The sequence below is a fragment of the Rhinolophus sinicus genome, chromosome 18, assembly GCF_057876585.1.
Source record: "Rhinolophus sinicus isolate RSI-liver-muscle chromosome 18, RSI-T2T, whole genome shotgun sequence".
Lineage (NCBI taxonomy): Eukaryota > Metazoa > Chordata > Mammalia > Chiroptera > Rhinolophidae > Rhinolophus > Rhinolophus sinicus.
The window spans coordinates 81,292,967-81,315,974 of NC_142518.1; the positions used below are offsets into that span (position 1 = coordinate 81,292,967).

Below are 23,008 nucleotides of genomic sequence, written 5' to 3' on the forward strand. Positions count from 1 at the left end.
TCACTACCAAGCAGAGGATGAAAGGCATAGGCATGGAGCCTAGCCTTCCCCACTCCCCAGAGATCACCCCTCCCCCACTTGCCCAGTGCCAGAAGGGGAACGATAGCAATGTCAGATCAAAAGAACAGAATATTTGCAGTTCTGAGATCTGTGGCACGCAGCCTCGAACTCGCAAACCAACTAGTTCCAGCAGAGGGTAGGGAGCCTTGTGTGGACTGGCTGTGCTGGTGATCACCACAATTGCTCTGGGCCACCTCTCACACCCCACACTGCCCCTGCCCCCACCTATTTGGGTGGATCCCTGCAGGGGTAAACAGAGCTCCTGAAACACACAGGCCCTGAAACTGGACAAGGAAGACCTTTGGAATTTCAAAAGCTCTCCAAATCCCCCCACTGAAGCAGATCCCTGAGACCCAGGTGACCTGCTCACAGAGAAGAAGACCACATTCCAGGTAACCCCCTCCTATTGTGTGAGAAGCCAGAACAGAGCAGACAAAATATAACACTACAGCGTGAGAGAGAATAAAAGGCTGCAGTCGGAGAGAAAAATAAAATATTCTACCAATGCCTACTGGAAAACAAAAGAAAGACCGCTTCCTATCAAACTCTTCCATAACCCACTCCTTAGATGTCTAGGAAGAGAAATAATAATTCACTAATTGCCATGAATAACCAAGGTAATAACGCAGTTCAGAAAGAAAATGAAAAGTCTCCAGAAAATGAACTTAAAGACATGGAAATATGTGACTTGAATGACTGAGAATTCAAGATTGCAGTTCTGAAAAAACTCAACAAGATGCAAAAAAACACAGGCAGTTTAATGAACTCAGAAACCCAATCAAAGAACAAAGTGAACATTTTACCAGAGATTGAAATTTTAAAAAGTAACCAAATAGAGCTTCTGGAGAGTAAGAACTCGGTAAAAGAAATGTGGAAAGAAATAGCCAGTTTATGTAATAGAGCTGGCCAGATGGAGGAAAGAATCACTGACATCGAAGATAGAAATCTGGAAATGACACAGACAGAAGAGACTTGAGAGTTAAAATAAATGAAAGAACTCTACAAGAACTTTCTGACTCAATCAGAAAAAGTAATATAAGAATAATGGGCATACCAAAAGGACAAGAGAGGGAGAAGGAAACAGTGAGTGTATTCAAACAAACAGTTGACGAGAACTTTCGAAACTTGTAGAAAGAACTAGATCCCTAAGAAGCAAATAAACACATAATTACCTCAATCCCAATAGGCCTTCGACAATACATATTGTATTGAAGCTGTCAAATATTAACGATGAAGAAATAATTCTCAAGGCAGCCAGGGAAAAGAAGATGGTAATCTACAAAGGAAAGCCCATTAGATTATCAGCAGATTTTTCAGCAGAAACTGTACAAGCCAGAAGGGAGTGAAATCAAATATTCAAACTATTGAAAGACAGAAATCATGAGCCAAGAATAATGTACCCAGCAAAGATATGCTTTAGATATGAAGGAGTCATAAAGACAGTTCCAGATAGAAAGAACCTGGGGGAATTTTCTAACACATGACCTGCTCTACAAGAAATACTGAAGGAAGTTATTCGACCTGAAAGAAAAATTCAAAAGAATGCAAAACCATGAGTAGTAAGACGAATGGACAGACAGAGCAGGAAATGGCAACCCCTACATCAAATAGGACACTATACACTTAAACATAACATACACGGTAAAGAAGGGGAAAAAAACACTTAAAAAAGAAAACAGGAAAAAGACAACTTGCTACTGCAGTGCAGAAATCAATTCACAGGATAAATAGGGATATTTTGTGACAACAAAAACATAAAGGGGCAGAGATTAAAAGTCTGAACCGGCATAAGGGAATGGAAAAAGTAAGCATGCTGAAGAAAATGGAATACTCTAAATATGAAACTTCCTTTTACATAAACTTAATGGTAACCACTCAAAAAAAAATCCAGAACAAAATATGTAACATAATAAAAGAAGAAACAGAGGGAAAAAATCATACAATACCACCAAACTGAAATAACAGACATCAACAAAAAGGCAAAGAAACAATGGAGACACTGTTCTACTAGAAAACCAGAAATAGAATGATAGGAAATCCTCATATATCCATAATCACCCTAACTATAAATGGACTGAACTTACCAATAAAAAGGCACAGACTAGCAGATTGGATCAAAAAACTAAACCCAACCATATGCTGTCTCCAGGAGACACATCTCAGCTACAAGGACAAGCATAGACTCAAAGAAAAAGGGTGGAAATTGACACTCCAAGCAAATGGCATTGAGAGAAAACCAGGTGTATCCATACTGATACAAGATGTAACAAACTTCAGCATAAACAAGGTAACAAGAGACAAAGATGGATGTTTCAAGATGATAAAGGGGACTATAAAACAAGAAGACATAACAGTCATCAATATTTATGCCCCCAATCAGGGAGCACAGAAACATACCAAGCAACTATTCACAGAACTAAAGGGAGAAACTGACCAAAACACAATTACAGTGCGGGACCTAACTACATCATTGACAGCAAAACACTAGCCTCAGCAAATTTAAGAATATTGAAATCATACCAAACATAGTCTCTGATCACAAGGCTTTGAAATTGGATATCAACTGCAAAAAGAAAGCAGGAAAAAACACAAATACATGGAGATTAAACAAAATACTTTCAAAGGACAACTGGGTCAAAGAAGAAATAAGAGGAGAGAGCAAAAGGTACATGAAACAGATGACAGTTAAAATACATCCTACCAAAATTTTGGGGATGCAGCGAAAGCAGTTTTAAGAGGGAAATTTGTATCATTACAGGCCTATCTCAAGAAACAAGAAAAGTCCCAAATAAATAACCTCATGTTACACCTTAAAGAACTAGGAAAAGAAGAACAAGTGAAACCCAAGGTCAGCAGAAGAAAGGAAATAACAAAAATCAGAGCAGAACTAAATGAAATAGAGAACAAAAAGACAATAGAAAACATTAATGCAAAAATGAGCTCATTCTTTGAAAAGAGGAATAAAACTGATATACCCTCCTCTAGACTAACTAAAAAATAGAAAAAAACACAAATAAAATCAGAAATGAAAGAAGGGAAGTTACCACGAATGCCACAAAAATACAAAGGATCATCCAAGAAAATTATGAAAGACTATATGCCACCAAATTCAATAACCCGGAAGAAATGGACATCTTCTTAGAAATATAGCCTTCCTACACTGAATCATGAAGAATTGGAAGATAGACAAATCACCAGTAAGGAAACTAAATCAGTCATCCAAAACCTTCCCAAAAGCAAAAGTCCAGGACCAAACGGCTTCACTAGTGAATTCTACCAAACATTCAAAGAGGATCTAATACCTGTCCGATCTCAAACTCTTCCAAAAAAATTGAAGAGGAGACAATACTCCCCGACTCATTTTATGAGACCAACATTACCCTGATACCAAAACCTGGAAAGGATAACACAAAAAAAGAAAACTACAGATTAATATCTCTGATGAATACAGATGCAAAAATCCTAAACAAAATTCTAGCAAATCGAATACAACAATGCATTAAAAAGATTGTACATCATGACCAAGTGGGGATCATCCCAGGGGCACAAGGATGGTTCAACATATGCAAATCCCGTCAATGTGATACATCACATAAACAAAATAAAGGACAAAAATTATATATCAATAGATGCAGAAAAGCGTTTCACAAGATACAACATCCATTTATGATTAAAACACTTAATAAAATAGGAATAGAAGGAAAACACCTTAACATAATAAAGGCCATATATGACAAGCCCTCTGCTAATCTCATAATTAATGGTGAAAAACTGAAACCCTTTGCTCTATGTTCAGGAACATGACAGGGCTGTCCCCTATCACCTCTGCTTTTCAACATAGTGTTGGAAGTCCTTGCCAGAGCAATCAGGCAAGAGAAAGAAATAAAAGGCATCCAAATTGGGAATGAAGAAGTTAAATTATCACTCTTTGCATATGACATGATGCTAGATATAGAACACCCTAACGACTCCACCAAAAAGCTATTAGAAACAATCAACGAATATAGTAAAGTTGCTGGCTACAAAATCAACGTACAAAAGTCCATTGCTTTCCTATATAGTAACAATGAAACCTCAGAAAAAGAAATACAAAAAACAATTCATTTTGCAATTGTAGCAAAAAGAATAAAATACCTAGGAATAAACTTAACCAAGGACATGAAAGACCTATAGGCTGAAAACTATAAGACATTTTTGAAAGAAATTGAAGAAGACACAAAGAAATGGAAAGACATTCCATACTCATGCATTGGAAGAATCAACATAGTTGAAATGGCCATACTACCCAAAGCAATATACAGATTCAATGCAATCCCCATCAAAATCCCAATGGCATATTTTAAAGAAATAGAACGAAAAATCATCAGATTTGTTTGGAACCACAAAAGACCCCGAATAGGCAAAGCAATCTTAGGAAAAAAGAACAGTAATGGAGGTATCACACTTCCTGATTTTGGCTTGTACTACAGGGCTACAATAATCAAAACAGGATGGTATTGGTAGAAAAACAGACACATAGACCAATGGAATAGAATTGAGAACCCAGAAATAAAACCACATAAATATGGACAGATAATTTTTGACAAAGAATCTAAAAACATACAATGGAGGAAAGGGAGCCTCTTCAATAAATGGTTCTGGGAGAATTGCATAGCCACGTGCAAAAGAATGAAACTGGACTGCTATTTGTCACCATGTACCAAAGTTAATTCAAAATGGATCAAACACTTAAGCATAAGACCTGACACAATAAACTGCATAGAAGAAAACATAGGTACTAAACTTATGGACCTTGGGTTCAAAGAGCATTTTATGAACTTGACTGCAAAGGCAATGGAAGTAAAAACTAAAATAAATGAATGGGACTACATGAAACTTAAAAGCTTCTGCACAACAAAAGAAACCATCGACAAAAAAAAAAAGGTCACCAACTGAATGGGTGAAGATTTTTGCAAATAGTGCCTCCGATAAGGGGCTAATATCCAGAATATACAAAGAACTCATGCAACTCAAGAACAAAAAAACAAACAACCCAATTGAAAAATGGGCAGAGGACTTGAAGAGACATTTCTCCAAAGAGGACATACAAATGGCAAATAGTCATAAGAAAAAATGCTCAACATCACTAATCATTAGAGAAATGCAAATCAAAACCACAATGAGATATCACCTCACCCCAGTCAGAATGGCTATCATCAACAAGACAAATAATAACAAATGTTGGAGAGGCTGTGGAGAAAAAGGAACCCTCATACACTGTTGGTGGGAATGCAGACTGGTGCAGCCATTATGGAAGGCAGTGTGGAGGTTCCTCAAAAAATTACGAATAGAATTGCCATATGACCCAGCAATCCCTCTCCTGGGTATCTACCCAGAAAATCTGAAAACATTTATACATAAAGACACGTGTTCTCCAATGTTCATTGCAGGTTTGTTTACGGTGGCCAAGACATGGAAACAACCAAAATGTCCTTCGATAGATGAATGGATAAAGAAGTTGTGGTATATATACACAATGGAATACTATTCGGCGGTAAGAAAAGATGATATAGGAACATTTGTGACAACATGAATGGATCTTGAGAGTGTAATGCTGAGCGAAATAAGTCAGACAGAAAAAGCAGAGAACCATGTGATTTCACTGATATGTGGTATATAAACCAAAAACAACAAAAGAACAAGACAAACAAATGAGACATTTTTAAAAGAAATTGAAGAAGACACAAAGAAATTGAAAGATATTCTGTGCTCATGGATTGGAAGAATCAACATAGTTAAAATGGCCGTATTACCCAAAGCACTACACAGATTTAATGCAATCCGTATGAAATCCCAATGGCATTTTTTAAAGAAAGAGAAAACAAAAAAATCATCAGATTTGTTTCTCATTTGTTTGTCTTGTTCTTTTGTTGTTTGTGGTTTATATTCCACATATCAGTGAAATCATATGGTTCTCTGCTTTCTCTGTCTGACTTATTTTGCTTAGCATTATATTCTCAAGATCCATCCCTGTTGTCACAAATGGTCCTATTTCATCTTTTCTTACTGCCGACTAGTATTCCATTGTGTATATATACCACAAAAACTCATAGACACAGACAATAGTTTAGTGGTTACCAGAGGATAAGGGGGGGGAGGGTTGTAGATGAGGGTAAAGGTTATCAAATATATGGTGAAGGACAACTGACTCTGGGTGGTGAACCCACAACGTGACTTATAGATGATGTAATACAGAATTGTACACCTGAAATCTATGTAACTTTACTAACAATTGTCACCCCCCAAAAAAATATCATCAGATTTGTATGGAACCACGAAAGACCCCGAATAGCCAAAGCAATCTTAAGAAAAAAGAACAATAAGGGAGGTATCACACTCCCTGACTTTGGCTTGTACTACAGGGCAACAATAATCAAAACAGCATGGTATTGGCAGAGAAACACACACAGAGACCAATGGAATAGAATTGAGAACCCAGAAATAAGTCCACATAAATATGGACAGATAATTTTTGAGAAGGAAGCCAAAAACATGCAATGGAGAAAAGACAGCCTCTTCAACAAATGGTGCTTGGAGAATTGGAAAGCCATGTGCAAAAGCATGAAACTAGACTGTTATGTGTCACCACATACCAAAATTAACTAAATATGGATCAAAGATCTAAACATAAGACCTGAAACAATAAACTGCATAGAAAAAAACATAGGTATTATACTTATGGACCTTCGGATCAAAAATAATTTTATGAATTTGACCTCTAAGGCAAGGGAAGTAAAAGCTAAAATAAGTCAGACAGAAAAAGCAGAGAACCATGTGATTTCACTGATATGTGGTATATAAACCAAAAACAACAAAAGAACAAAAAACAAAAAAAAAGAAACTATCAACAAAACAAAGAGGCAGCCAGCTGAATGGTAGAAGATATTTGCAAACAACACCTCCAATAGGGGCTAATATACAAAATATAAACAACAAAAAGACAAACAATCCAATAAAAAATAGACAGAAGTCCTGAATAGATACTTTTTCAAAGAGGACAAACAGATGGCCAATAGACATATGAAAAGATGCTCAACATCACTAATCATCATAGAAATGCAAACTAAAACCACAATGAGATATCACCTCACATCAGTTAGAATGACTGTCATCAAGACAAATAATAATAACAAGTGTTGGAGAAGCTGTGGAGAAAAAGAAACCCTCATACACTGTTGGTGGGAATGCAGACTGGTGCAGCCGTTATGGAAGGCAGTGTGGAGGTTCCTCAAAAAATTACGAATAGACTTGCCATATGACCCAGCAATCCCTCTCCTGGGTATCTACCCTGAAATTCTGCACTTGATCTTAGCCAAAAGTCCGAGAAGCGATACTCTGAAATTCTGAAAACATTTATCCGTAAAGATATATGTGCTCCAATGTTCATTGCAGCTTTGTTTATGGTGGCCAAGACATGGAAACAGCCAAAGTGTCATTTGATAGATGACTGGATAAAGAAGTTGTGGTATATATACACAATGGAATACTATCCTGACATAAGAAAAGATGAAATAGGACCATTTGTGACAACATGGATGGATCTTCAGATTATAATGCTAAGTGAAATAAGTCAGACAGAAAAAGCAGAGAACCATATGATATGACTGATATGTGGTATATAAACCAAAAACAACAAAAGAACAAGACAAACAAATGAGAAACAAAAACTCATAGACACAGACAACAGTTTAGTGGTTACCAGAGGGTAAGGGGGGAGGGGGTGTAGATGAGGATAAAGGGGATCAAATATATGGTGATGGAAGGAGAACTGACTCTGGGTGGTGAACACACAATGGGATTTATAGATGATGTAATACAGAATTGTACACCTGAAGTCTATGTAACTTTACTAACAATTGTCACCCCAATAAACTTTAATTAAAAACAAATAAATAGGTCTCTGAAAGCCAACCGGGGACGTCATAGGAATGGCGGCAGCGGGGCGCACTTTTTGAGTTCTCCGTCGGATCTTATCAGAAACGGGAAGCTTATAACCCATCAAAGGACTCTCTGCTCATCACGCAGAACAGCGAAGAGACTCGCGCAGGGATTTCTTGCAGGTGGGGAAAAATTGGGCGAGCAGGGGAAGAAGGAAGGGAGCGGAGCGGAGACACGCCGGAGCTGCGGAGGCGGTGGGGACGCGGGTTGGAATCGCGGTCCACACCTGTGGCGGTAGAAATTCGGCCCCCACCCTTGGGTTGTGGAAATCTGCTCCGCACCTGTGCCTATGAAATTCCAGCCCACACCCACGGCTACAGATACGCAGGATATCCCAGGACGGAGGAGAGCCCGGAAGCCAGGAGGTGGGCGTTTTGCCCTGCGTCCCACAGCGGACCTCTCCCGCTGCACGGGCAGCATATCCAGCATTAACTTCAGCTAATAACCTCAGTTGGTCCTTGGGCCGGACAAGGAACACAGACTCCGTGCCTGGGCACCTTCCCCCGCTCTTCCGACCCTACCCCCGCCTTTCTAGAGACTTGATCTAGCCCCTGCACTAAGGAGCAGCGGCAGATTACAGAGGCGCCTTGGAGCCCGGGCTCCGGGAAGACAGGCGGGCCCAGGGAGGAGGCTAGGAGCTGGGAATCTTCCGCCCCCAGCCACCACCTTTTCTGGCCTGCGGGAAGAGTGTTAAGACAGCGGGGCTGGGAAAGAGAAGACCCCTCCTTCCATCCCCAGCCCCCACCCTTTCTAGCCAGCCTAGAGCGGGGCAAACACATCCCCAGCTGCAGAGACGCAGGGGTTCCCAGGACAAAAGAGAGAACACAAAAGCCAGGTGGCAGACTCTACTTTGCGTCCCACAGCAGACCTCTCCCCCCCGCAGAGGGAGGATATCTAGCATTTGAGGCTATTAAACTCCACACCTGGGCCCCTCCCCCTGCTCTTCCAATCCTACCCCCACCCTTCCAGAGACTTGAACTGGCTCCTGATCTGAAGAGCAGTGTCAGATTACAGAGGAGCCTTGGGGTTTGGGCTAAGGGAAGACTGGCCGCTGGCTTTGGCCCAGGGAAGAGGCTGAGAAGAGTGTGGTTTGCCCTGGACTAGGAGACAGAAGACTCATCCACCCCCAGATACCACCGTTTCTGGCCTGTGGGTGGGGTGTGACACAGCTGGGCTGGGAAAGAGAAGACCCCTCTTTCCATCCCCAGCCCCCACCCTTTCTGGCCTGCCTAGGGCGGGGCAATTACATCGGCGGAGGCACTCCCAGGGATCAGCAGTAAGTGGCAGATACTGCACTCAGCTTTCAGCAGCTGAGGAATCCCCTGCTGGCCACACACACACACACAGGGAAGAGGTGCCCTAACACTCAGGAGAGCTGGACACAGGGCTGGTGGTGCTATTCTCGGTGTGCATATGTGCCGGCAAGGGCAGAAACTGCACTGACTTTGTAAAACCTACTGTCCAGACCCCTCAGCCCCACGCATCTAAAGCTGCAGCCTCAGAGTCACTCTGGGCATCAGGTGACCGGCTCTACCTGCACAATACGCAGGGGATTACTTGGTGGGCTTAAGCCACAACTGGCGCTGTCTTTTTTTTGTTGTTGTTTTTTTGTTCTGTTTTGATTTGTCTTTATATTTTTGACATCTTTGCCTGTGTCGAGTGGGGACTCTATGCTATAGCAGAGAACAACCTGGAGATTACTTGGTGGGCTTAAGCCACAACTGGCGCTGTGGTTTTTCTTTGTTTGTTTGTTTTTTGTTTGTTTGTTTGTTTGTTTTGTTTGTTTTTGTTCTGTTTTGATTTGTCTTTATATTTTTGACATCTTTGCCTGTGTCGAGTGGGGACTCTGTGCTATAGCAGAGAACAACCTGGAGATTACTTGGTGGGCTTAAGCCACAACTGGCGCTGTTTTTTTTTGTTCTCTTTTGATTTGTCTTTATATTTCTGACATCTTTGCCTGTGTCGAGTGGGGACTCTGCTATAGCAGAGAACAACCTGGAGATTACTTGGTGGGCTTAAGCTACAACTGGCGCTTTTTTTCTGTTTTGATTTGTCTTTATATTTCTGACATCTTTGCTTGTGTCGAGTGGGGGTTGTCGATTGTTTTTTTACATGTGAATGTATTTGACTTTTTCCTTGTTGTTATTGTTGTGCTTGGTGATTTGCTTTGTTCTGTAATTGCCCTACCAGTGCCCAGCTTAAGAGGCACAAGATTCAACATACCCAGCGGCCAACTCCAGACCAAGCCAGAGTACTACCGGGTTTGACCTACAAGTGACACACTCAGAGGGGATTCTTTACAGGCACATAGAGGCCAAAGGGCAAACCACATCTAAGCGGTCAATCCTCACGCAGCAGAATACCCTGCGTGGGCAAAGCCAAGTCTCACAACTAGTCAGCCTAGGAGTTAACTCCACCTACTCACAAGCGAAAAGCAATTAAGGATCTTCTTTAACAGGACAATATACACAACACAAGAGTCACTTTTAGAGCACACGCAGGGGAGAAGAACGAAGTAGTGCAAGTCAAATATAAAGGACATTTATTATATACTAATCCAGCAAGAACTAAGAACTCCAGGGCATCTACCTAATACATCGAAGCAAACACAGAGAGTCAGCCAGAATGAGGAAACAAAGAAACATATCCCAAATCAAAGAACAGAAGAAACCTTCAGAAATGGAACTAAATGAAGCAGAGGTAACCAAACTGTCAGAGACAGAGTTCAGAATACTGATGATAAGAATGTTTAAGGAACTTAGAGAGGACATCAAGAAGGATGTAGAAATCATAACGAACAACCAGTTAGAACTAAAGAACACAGTTACCGAAATAAAGAACTCACTTGAAGGAATTAACAGCAGGTTAGATGAAGCAGAGGATCGAATCAGCGACTTAGAAGACAAGTTAGCAGAGATCACCCAAACAGAACAACAGAAAGAAAAAAGAATAAAAAACAATGAAGATGGTTTAAGAGACCTATGGGATAACATCAAGCGCAACAACATGCGCATCATAGGAATACCAGAAGGTGAAGAGAAGAAACAAGGGATTGAGAACATATTTGAAGTAATAATGTCTGAAAATTTCCCTAACCTGATGAAGGAAACCAACATACAAGTCCAGGAAGTGCAGAGAGTTCCAACCAGGATAAACCCAAACAGGTCCACTCCAAGACACATTATAGCTAAAATGGCAAAGATTAAAGACAAAGAGAGAATCCTAAAAGCAGCAAGAGAAAGACAGAGGGTTACATACAAGGGAACTCCCATAAGACTATCAAATGACTTTTCTGCAGAAACATTGAAGGCCAGGAGGGAGTGGCAGGAGATACTCAAAGTGATGGAAAACAAAGGCCTACAACCTAGGTTGCTTTATCCAGCAAGGCTATCATTTAAAATTGACGGGGAGATAAAGAGCTTCCCAGAAAAGAATAAGCTAAAGGAATTCATTACCACCAGGCCAGCATTGCAAGAAATACTAAAAGGACTTCTGTAAATAGAAGAAAGATGAAAACAATCTATCCACAAATTTAAAAATGGCAATAACTATATACTTATCAATAATCACTTTAAATGTAAATGGTTTAAATGCTCCAATCAAGAGACATAGGGTGGCTGAATGGATAAGAAAGCAAGACCCTTGTATATGCTGTATACAAGAGACTCACCTCAGATCAAAAGACACACACAGGCTAAAAGTGAAGGGTTGGAGTAAGATATTCCATGCAAATGGAAATGAGAAAAAAGCTGGAGTTGCAATACTTATCTCTGACAAAATAGACTTTAAAATGAAGAAAATATTAAAAGACAAAGATGGACACTATATAATAATAAAGGGATCAATTCGACAAGAGGATATAACCCTAGTAAACATCTATGCACCCAACATAGGAGCACCTAAATATATAAAACAGATATTGACTGACATAAAGATGGAGATCAACAGTAACACTATCATAGTAGGGGACTTCAACACACCTCTGACAACAAGGGACAGGTCTTCCAGACAGAAAATCAATACGGAAACAATAGCCTTAAATGACACATTGGACCACTTGGATTTAATAGATATTTTCAGAGCATTCCACCCCAATGCTGCAGAATACACGTTCTTCTCAAGCGCACATGGAACATTCTCCAAGATAGACCATATGTTAGGCCACAAAGCAAGTCTGGATAAATTTAAGAAAATTGAAATCATACCAATTGTCTTCTCTGACCACAGTGCTATGAAATTAGAAATGAACTACAGGAAAAAGACTGGAAGACACACAAATTCATGGAGGCTGAATAATATGTTACTAAATAATGAATGGGTCAAACAGGAGATCAAGGAAGAAATCAAAAGATATCTCGAGACAAACGAAAATGAAAATACAACGACCCAAAATCTATGGGATGACGCGAAAGCAGTCCTAAGAGGGAAGTTCATAGCACTGCAGGCCTACCTAAAGAAACAAGAAACATCACTAATCAACAGTTTATCTTCACACTTAAGGGATCTGGAAAAAGAACAACAAAATAAGCCCAAAGGGAGTACAAGGAAGGAGATAATAAAGATCAGAGCGGAAATAAATGAAATAGAAACCAGAAAAACAATAGAAAAGATCAATGAATCCAAGAGTTGGTTCTTAGAGAAGATAAACAAAATTGACAAACCTTTAGCCAGACTCATTAAAAAAAAGAGAGAGAGGACCCAAATTAATAAAATCAGTAATGAAAGAGGAGAAGTGACAACAGACACTGCAGAGATACAAAAAATCCTAAGAAATTACTATGAGCAACTGTATGCCAACAAATTTGACAACCTGGAAGAAATGGACAATTTCCTAGATGCATACAACCTCCCAAGGCTAACTCAAGAGGAGACAGAAAACCTGAATAGACTGATTACCACCAAGGAAATTGAATCAGTAATCAACAATCTCCCAACAAACAAAAGCCCTGGACCAGATGGCTTTACAGGTGAATTTTACAGAACGTTCCAAAAAGAATTGTCACCTATTCTCCTCAAACTCTTCCAAAAAATCCAGAGGGAGGGAAGACTCCCAAACACTTTTTACGAAGCCACTATCACCCTGATCCCAAAATCAGACAAAGACACCACAAAAAAAGAAAACTACAGGCCGATATCGCTAATGAACATAGATGCAAAAATCCTCAACAAAATACTAGCAAACAGAATTCAGGAATATATTAAAAAGATTATACACCATGATCAAGTGGGATTCATCCCTGGTATGCAAGGGTGGTTCAACATCCGCAAATCAATTAATGTGATACACCACATTAACAAAATGAAAAATAAAAATCATATGATCATATCAATTGACGCAGAAAAAGCATTTGATAAAATTCAGCAGCCATTCATGATAAAAACCCTTAAGAAAGTGGGAATAGAGGGATCATATCTCAACATAATAAAGGCCATATATGATAGACCCACAGCTAACATCATACTCAATGGGGAAAAACTAAAACCATTCCCCTTAAAATCAGGAACAAGGCAAGGCTGCCCACTTTCTCCACTTCTATTCAACATAGTGCTGGAAGTTCTAGCCACAGCAATCAGACAAGAAAAAGAAATAAAAGGCATCCAAATCGGTAAGGAGGAAGTAAAACTGTCATTATATGCAGATGATATGATACTATATTTAGAGAACCCTAAAGACTCCACCAAGAAACTATTAGAGCTGACAGATGAATTTAGTAAAGTAGCAGGATACAAAATTAATATTCAGAAATCAGTTGCATTTGTATATACCAATAATAAAACATCAGAAGGAGAAATTAAAAAAGCAATTCCATTTACAATTGCTCCAAAGACTATAAAATACCTGGGAATAAATTTAACCAAAGAAGTAAAAGATCTGTACTCAGAAAATTATAAGACACTGAAGAAAGAAATGAAAGAAGATACAAATAGATGGAAACACATACCATGTTCATGGATAGGAAGAATTAATATAGTTAAAATGTCCATACTGCCTAAGGCAATATATATATTCAACGCAATTCCTATCAAACTACCAACGACATTTTTCACAGAAATAGAACATATAATCCTAAAATTTATATGGGATAACAAAAGACCCCGGATATCTTCAACAATCTTGAGAAATAAGAACAAAGTGGGAGGTATAACAATACCTGACTTCAAATTATACTACAAGGCTACAGTAATCAAAACAGCATGGTACTGGCATAAAAACAGACCCATAGATCAATGGAACAGAATAGAGAGTCCAGAAATAAATCCATGCCTATATGGCCATTTAATCTATGACAATGGAAGCAAGAATGTACGGTGGGGTAAAGACAGTCTATTCAATAAATGGTGCTGGGAAACTTGGACAGACACATGCAAAAAGATGAAGCTGGATCACCTCCTTACACCACATACAAAAATAAATTCAAAATGGCTTAAAGATTTAAATGTAAGATCTGAAACCATAAAATTCCTAGAAGAAAATATAGGAAGAAACTTCACAGACATTACCCGGAGTAAGATTTTTACTGATATATCCCCTCGCGCAAGGGAAGTAAGAGGAAAAATAAACATGTGGGATTACATCAAACTAAAAAGCTTTTTCACAGCAAAGGAAACCATCAATAAAACAAAAAGGGATCCTACTGATTGGGAAAAGATATTTGCCAATGATATATCTGATAAGGGGTTAATATCACAAATTTATAAAAAACTCACTCAACTCAACTCCAAAAAAACAAACAACCCAATTAAAAAATGGGCAGAGGACATGAAGAGACATTTTTCTAAAAAGGACACACAGATGGCAAACAGACATATGAAGAAATGTTCAACCTCACTAACCATTAGAGAAATGCAAATAAAAACCACAATGAGATACCACCTCACCCCAGTCAGGATGGCTATCATCAATAAATCAACAAACAACAAGTGCTGGCGTGGATGCGGAGAAAAGGGAACGCTGGTGCACTGTTGGTGGGAATGCAGATTGGTGCAGCCACTATGGAAAACAGTTTGGAGATATCTCAAAAATCTGAAAATGGAACTACCTTATGATCCAGCAATCTCACTCCTAGGTATCTATCCGGAGAAATCCAAAACTCCAATTCAAAAATCTTTATGCACTCCTATGTTTATTGCAGCACTATATACAATAGCCAAGACCTGGAAACAACCGAAATGCCCATCAGTAGATGACTGGATTAAGAAACTGTGGTACATTTATACAATGGAGTATTACGCAGCCATAAAGAAGAAAGAAATCTTACGATTTGCAACAACATGGATGGACCTAGAGAACATTATGTTAAGTGAAATAAGTCAGAAAGAGAAAGACAAATACCATATGATCTCACTTATATGCGGAATCTAAAGAAAAGAATAAGTGAATGAACTAATCAGAAACAGTTTTGGAAACATGGAGGAAAAACAGAGGGTTGCTAGAGGGGCGGGAGGGTGGGGATAAGGGGAAGGTGAGAGGTTTTGGGAACGTACAGAGGGATAGTGGATGGGGGGAGGGGGGCTCACACAGTGTGAGGGATATAAATGATAAACGTCTAAGTTTTGCTTTGTCTTGTGCACCTGAAACTAATTAAAAAAAAATTAAAAAAAAATAAATAAATAAAAGAAATACAAATTTAAAAATTGAACTTCATGAAATTGTTTAATATTTTTGACCAATTTTTCTCTTTTTTATTAGTTTCCAGTGTATAAAACAACATAATTATTAGACATCTATCCCCCCTCACAAAGTGTTAACCCCCCTCCCAGTCTACTACCCCTCTGACATCATATACAGCTGTTACTAAACCATTGACTATATTACCTATGCTATACTTTACATCCAATGACCATATATACATTCAATTATAGTTGATGTTTGATGTTATTCTACCTCAGCTTCAGGCGTTCAGCACAGTGGTCAGGCATCTACACAATCTATAAAGTGATTCCCCCAGTAAGACAACTCATAGACTAGGGGAGGAATATTTGCAAATCATATATCTGATAAAGTTCTAGTGCCCAGAATATATAAAAAAAGACTCTTACAACTAAACAACAACAAAAATCAATTTAAAATTGGGCAAAGGACCTGAATAGACGTTTCTCTACAGAAGATATACAAATGGCCAATAAGCACATGAAAAGATGCTTAACATCATTAGTCACTAGGGAAATGCAAATCAAAACCACAATGAGATACCACTTTAAACCTATCAGAATGACTATGTGTTTTTTTGTGTGTTTTTTTATTAAATTTATTGGGGTGACAATTGTTAGTAAGATTACATAGATTTCAGGTGTACAATTCTGTATTACATCATCTATAAATCCCATTGTGTGTTCATCACCCAGAGTCAGTTCTCCTTCCATCACCATATATTCGATCCCCCTTACCCTCATCTCCCACCCCCCACCCCCTACCCCCCTTACCCTCTGGCAACCACTAAACTATTATCTGTGTCTATGAGTTTCTGTTTTTTTTAAAAAAAGGAAAATAGTAAGTGTTGGCCAGCATGTGGAGATATTGCAACCCTCATACATAGCTAGTGGGAATGTAAAATGGTATAGCTGCTGGAGAAAACAGTTTGTTGATTCCTCAAAAAGTTAAACATAAAATTATCATATGATCCAGCAATTCCACTCCTAGTTGTACATCCAAAAGAACTGAAAACAGGTGTTCAAACAAAAACTTGTACATGAATGTGCATAGCAGCACTATGTACAATCAACAACATGTGGATAGGACTCAGATGTACATCAATGGTTGAATAGCTAAATAAAACATGGTACATCCTCACAACGGAGTGTTATTCAGTCATAAAAAGGACTTACGTACTGATACATGCTACAACATTGATGAACCTTAAGAAAATTATGCTAAGTGAAAGAGACCAGACACAAAAAGCCACGTATTGTACGATTACATTTATATGAAGTATCCAGAATAGACAAATCCAAAGACAAGAAGCATATTAGTGGTTGTCAGGGGCTGAGAGGAGGGAGGAATGATGGATGAGTGATTGCTTAATAGCTTGGAGGCTTCTGTTTGGGGGAACCAAAACTGTTTTGGAACTAGATAGTGGTGATGGTTGTACAATATTGAGAATATACTTAAGCCACTAAACTGTACACTTTAACATAATCCATTTTATGTTATGTGTATTTTACCACAATAAAAAATGTTATCTATTTCAATCCTGCCATGAATTCACTGTCTCTACCAATTCATCTGATTTAGTGGTGTTCTGCAGAAAATACTTATAGTCATAGCCTAAATTTATAAATCAGTGAGCATTCATCCCCCTACCACCAGCCTGTGCTTTACCTTTGGTCCTAACCTAATTGTTTCTTTGTTAACATATGTAACTGAAGGCTGCTTCCCTCTATCCCTCTATACAATCTTTTAACATCAAAACAGAGATTTTTGCTGACTGGCCAATTATCTTCATTATAAATTACCTTTCTGCTTACTTTTTAGTTCCCAAGTTTAATTGTTCAAAACTCTAATTCATTTTAAAAGGCCTGTCAAGTTCAATCACAATCAAATTCAATTAACTATTCATTAGTTTGAGAATGGAACGGTTAATATGGGCACAATCTTAGTAATATTCCAATTGTTGATAAATATTATTTGGTTGATAAATCTAGATGTATGAAATACACATGCATGCCCCTCTCATATGGCAAATGATATTTTCATATGGATATGTGTCTCTCAAATAATACTACCTGTCCTAATCTTTGAGATTTTGGCATTTTAAACTGTAGAAGCTTTACTTCTATAAAACTCTCTATTGTGTTTTTTTAATTAAAGTTTATTGGGGTGACAATTATTAACAAAGTTACATAGATTTCACGTGTACAATTCTGTAATACATTATCTACATTGTGTGTTCACCACCCAAAATCAGTTCTGTTTCCATCACCATATATTTGACCCCCTTACCCTCATCTCCCACCCTCACCCTCCTTACCCTCTGGTAACCTCTATTGTTTTCTTCTGAAATAACTAAAAGTATCTGAAAACTATTTTTTGTCCAGATACTACCTTCTATTGCTTAGAAACTAAAGACTGATTATTTGGCTTGTGGAATCGGACAGAAAATGTAAACCACCTTGCAAATCAAAAGCCAAGAATGGCAGCTCCTTCCCTAAACATCTCCCTACTATTGAGAAAAGAAAGTGCAAGAAGAAATTATGCCTCTGACCTGTGCCCCCAACCTGCCACTTAGGATAGGGCTAACACTCACCTTCTTCAGTGTCAAAATCTTCTGTGGTAAAGCCTTCTTTCGCGGGATCTTAGGAGACTCATCTTCAACAAATATTTCTTCAAAGTCCTTAGAAATTGTGTCAGATTGTAGAAGAGGCAGGCTGATGCTGGGTTGGCATGGGCGCAGTGGTAGGATCTGTCAAGAAGGAGAATAGAAAGAAAAAGTTAAAACTTGTGTGCTTTCCTCCAAATTACTGGTGTTCTCTTGTTGCTTAATGGTTGAAGGACTAAGAACTCAGTGAAAAAAACAATCAAAGGAAAGATCTTCTACCTCCCTGTTTTCACTTCTAGTACCTACTCAAACCAAAGACCAATAGCCTTGGCTCACACTCTGCATTGCTGTATATTTTTGCCAATTCCCAAACAGACAGAAACTTCAAAATGCTTATTTGAGCAAGACCATTCTGGTGTTATATCCCTACTGATGCTCCCTATGAACCTCATTTAAGTCTGATCTTTATTTTGATTTTGGCCCTGCCTTTGGAGTCCAGTTGTTGTGGATGTGGGTCTTTGGGTTATGATCTAGGCTTGGCATCCAAACTACAATCCTTGTTCCTATCATTCCAGGAATTCTCTGGACTGGATCTTGACTATGTTGGTTGCTTATCTTAATTCTCTCGAGACTGATTTTTCTTGGATTTTTAGGAAATCTATAAAGCTGGTTAGAACTGCTTTATTTGTTTTCCTAAGGGGATTAAATTGATCATTTGAGTTTTCCTCAGGGTTCAGCAGACTAGTTGGTTCCACTTTGAAGGTCATGGTACACTTGAATTTGAAGCACTGGCCCCTGCCATGGATCTTTTGATGTGGATCAAAATCCCTGATTTTATTTTTAACAATTACTGGCTAAACATCTATAATGTGCAACACCTCATTCTCGGCACTGGACCTACAGCAATGAGCAAAACAAAACCTTTGCTGTTATGGAGCTGACATGCTTCCTTCTGTCAGAGACTCTGCTCCTGCTCAGGCAGATGGACTTCAAATTCTCAAAGCCAAAGAACATTGATCACAATGAGGGTTTGCCAAGGTAGCGCCCCTGAGGTACTCTTGGTCAGTGTCTAAGATGCCTCTTTATTATTACTAGGCCCCATTGGGGGCTCTTAAGAAAAGGCCTTGGGGAATTAATTAACCAACCCCAAGCCCAATTCTAATAATAATAACTACAATAATGACAATTAGCTTTTAATGAAGGCTTTACTTTGCTTTAATATTTATTATTTCTTTCCTTTTTGCTAGCTTTGGGTTTAGCATGCTCTTTTATTAAGGTGGAGAGTTTGGTTATTGATTTGAGATCTTTCTCCCTACCAGGTAGGGGGTGCTCTCCATCGACGTATTTCATTTGAACCTTGCAATTCTTTGAATAATTTGCTCTTATGGTCTCCATTTTACAGGTGGGGGAAACCAGGTTTGAGAGATGACATGCCTGGCCCTAATTGTCACAGTGGCAGAGCAAGCATTTGAAAGGTCTGCTTGCCTTCATTGACCGTGTTCTTAACCACTGTGCACTCCTGTCCCCTAACCATAAGGGCCAAGAAGGGGACATCCTGTACTCAAGTTCAGGAGGCTTAAAGGTAACAATCAGAAGAGGTGTACCTGCTTCCTTAAGAAGGGCAGCAGAGGGAGAGTCAGGCCTATGAGCAGTAAGAAAAACTGCTTCACAGTCTCAGTATCTTAAATTACTTAGTTTAGTTTGATTTAACAACAAGAAGGTGCTAATAATCTGCTATTACATCTTCTTATCTATTTATCCTCAAAGAAAAAGAATATGAAATCTCTTGGAGAGTAATGTAAGCACCCACATTCCTAATACTTCAGACAGGACAGCAGGTGAGAATTTGGCAGGGGATTAAAAACTGGCTCAGTCTCTGGATTTCTGTACCTTAATGTCCTCTCCCACAATCTCCCACTTGCTAAGAATGTCACTTAATCCATTAAGAATCCTGCTCCTTCAAAGAACCCAGTCATTGGTCAATTCTATATTTGCCTAGCTTTTATGCAACACTGGATGTGAGAATGCTTGACTTAATGCTATCAACTACTCTGTCTTTAGGGTTGTCATCTTGCCATTTATGGGAAGTTTCCCATGCAAAGGTCAATCTGGTTGTTGATGACTCAGACTCTCTTAACACTATACACTGTCTTCAGCCCTTTTTCCCAGAGGAGGAACTAAGGGAGAGGCCAAAGGTGTGAGATGTGGGTCCAAACCAGATGTTTAAGGAAACTTGCCTTTGGGCTTTCCCCACCTCCTTCACTGTGACAGGAAAGGCCCCTGGAATCTTTTCTTTAATGTTCAACAACAAAAAAATTATCTTTTACTTGTAAAAAGGAATAACTTTACTATAAGAGTCTCTCTGTTTCTGGGACTGAGAGAAGATGGATAGAGGGAGGAACCCAGAAAACAGGTTTCCCCTTCCTGAAAATGAGAAATAACCTTGGGGCAGGCATGTGGTCATGTAGATCTGGATATTTGCCACGGGGGAGTGTAGCTGTGGAGACAAGCAAAAGCTGGTGAAGCTGTTTAAAACCAAAGACTGGAAAGTTTATGGAAGTGAATTTTCCTGCTGTAGAGCAAGAGAGTAACAGTCTTCTGGCATAAGGGCTGCTTTATAACCACAATATCAGCACTATTGCTAAACATCTCAGTGTGTGCTTCTCCACCCTTCATGGCTAATGTACCAAGCAGAACTTCCATGCACAGTACACAAACCAGAGTGAACAATGTAGGGTTTTAAGTGGCCATGTCAAAAATAAAACCAAGTTGCCAGAATGACGTCATAAAATGAGCCTCTTGAAATCTTCCCTGGAATTTACAACGAATTGAACAACTATAACTCAACAAAGGACTCCCTTTGCAGCAGACAGGCAAGACGAAGAGCGCACTACTGAAATCATCGAAAGGTGGGCAAATTGTGCCAGTGGGGGAGGAGGTAAATGAGGAGTGCACAGATGGGGACACGCACACACAGGACGCAGACATAGCTTGGTGCTCTAAGGTCACTGTATTCTGGAACTACCACAGCTATGGGAGAGGGAAGAACTTGGACTGCTAGGGCGCTGCTTGTGGCAACAAGGCTGAAGGGACAACATATAACAACGCTGAACCCAACGACCATGGCAGAGACCTTGGAGCAAAGACTGAGGGAAGAAGGCAGAAAACAGTGCTTTAAGTCCACATTGCTGAACAGAGAATGGAAGCCTTAGGCACTGAGCCGAGCTGCCCCCTCTCTACCTTCCCAGAGCTCACCCAGCCCCCACCTGCCCAGTGCTAGAGGCAGAAAAGTAGCAGTATCAGATCAAAAGAACAGCATATTTGCAGTTATGAAAACTGTGGTCCGCAGACATATACTCGCACACAACTAGTTCCAGCAAAGGGGAGGGAGCTGTGGAAGCAGGACTGACTGTTGTGGTGGTCACCTCCATTGCTCTGGGCCACCTCTCACAACTCACCCCGCCCCTGGCCCCACCTATCTGGGCGGATCCCTGCAGGAGTAAACAGAGTTGCTGAAACACACTGGCTCTGAATCTGGTGCAAGAAGAGCTTTGGAAGTTCACAAGCTCTCCACATCCCCCCACGGAGCCGGCGCCCTATGACCCAGGTGAACTGTTCACAAAGGAGAAGTCTGACTTCCAGGGAATCCCCCCCCCCCCCACTGTGTGACAAGCCGGAATACTGCAGAGAAAATAGAACACTACAGTGTGAGAGAGAATAAAAAGCTACAGTTGGAGAAAAAAAGAAAACATTCTACCAAAACCTAATGGAAAACAAAAGAAAGACTCTTTTTATCAACTGTTGCAGAACCTACTCCTATAGGTGTCTAGGAAGAGAAACAAAAAATCATTAATAACCATGAATAACCAAGGTAACAAGACAGCTCAGAAAGAAAATGAAATGTCTCCAGAAAATTAACTTAAAGACATGGAAATATGTGACTTAAATGACAGAGCATTCAAGATTGCAGTTCTGAAAAAATTCAACGAGATGCAAGAAAACATACACAGGCAGTTTAATGAACTCAGAAGTACAATCGAAGAACAAAATGAACATTTTACCAGAGAGATAGAAATTTTAAAAAAGAACAAAATAAAATTTATGCAGATTAAGAACTCAATTAAAAAAATGAAGAATGAAATGGCCACCTTAGGTAATAGAGTTGACCAGATGGAGGAAAGAATCAGAGGTAATGAAGATAGAAATCTGGAAATGACATGGATGGACGAAGAGAGACTTGACAGTTAAAAGAAGTGAAAGAACTCTACAAGAACGTTCTGACTCCATCAGAAAGAACAATGTAAGAATAATGGGCATACCAGAAGGAGAAGAAAGAGAGAAGGAAACAGAGAGTATATACAAACAAATAGTCGAGGAGAACTTCCCAAACTTGTGGAAAGAATTGGATCCTTGAATCCAAGAAGCACATAGAACACCTAATTACCTCAACACCAACAGGCCTTCTCCAAGGCACATTACATTGAAGCTACCAAAAATTAACGACAAAGAAAGAATCCTCAAGGCAGCCAGGGGAAAGAACATGGTAATCTACAAAGGAAAGCCCATTAGATAATCATCAGATTTTTCAGCAAAGCTCTACAAGCCAGGAAGGAGTAGAATCAAATATTCAAACAATGGAAAGAGAAATTCTGAGCCAAGAATAACATATTCAGCAAAGATGTCCCGTAGATATGAAGGAAAACTAAATACCTTTA

General features: G+C 39.3%; 1 protein-coding gene and 1 pseudogene across 1 annotated transcript in view; both read right to left on the reverse strand.

The window, feature by feature from the left end:
- Positions 1-23,008, reverse strand: part of KIAA1210 (KIAA1210 ortholog) — a 118,350-nt gene that overhangs the window by 27,724 nt on the left and 67,618 nt on the right. The window contains exon 6 of the mRNA XM_088794910.1: positions 18,282-18,437. Coding sequence (XP_088651036.1) covers positions 18,282-18,437 — 156 coding nt within the window. The remainder of the gene's footprint in view (positions 1-18,281; positions 18,438-23,008) is intronic.
- LOC148754666 (KANTR integral membrane protein pseudogene) lies at positions 11,652-12,807 on the reverse strand (annotated as a pseudogene).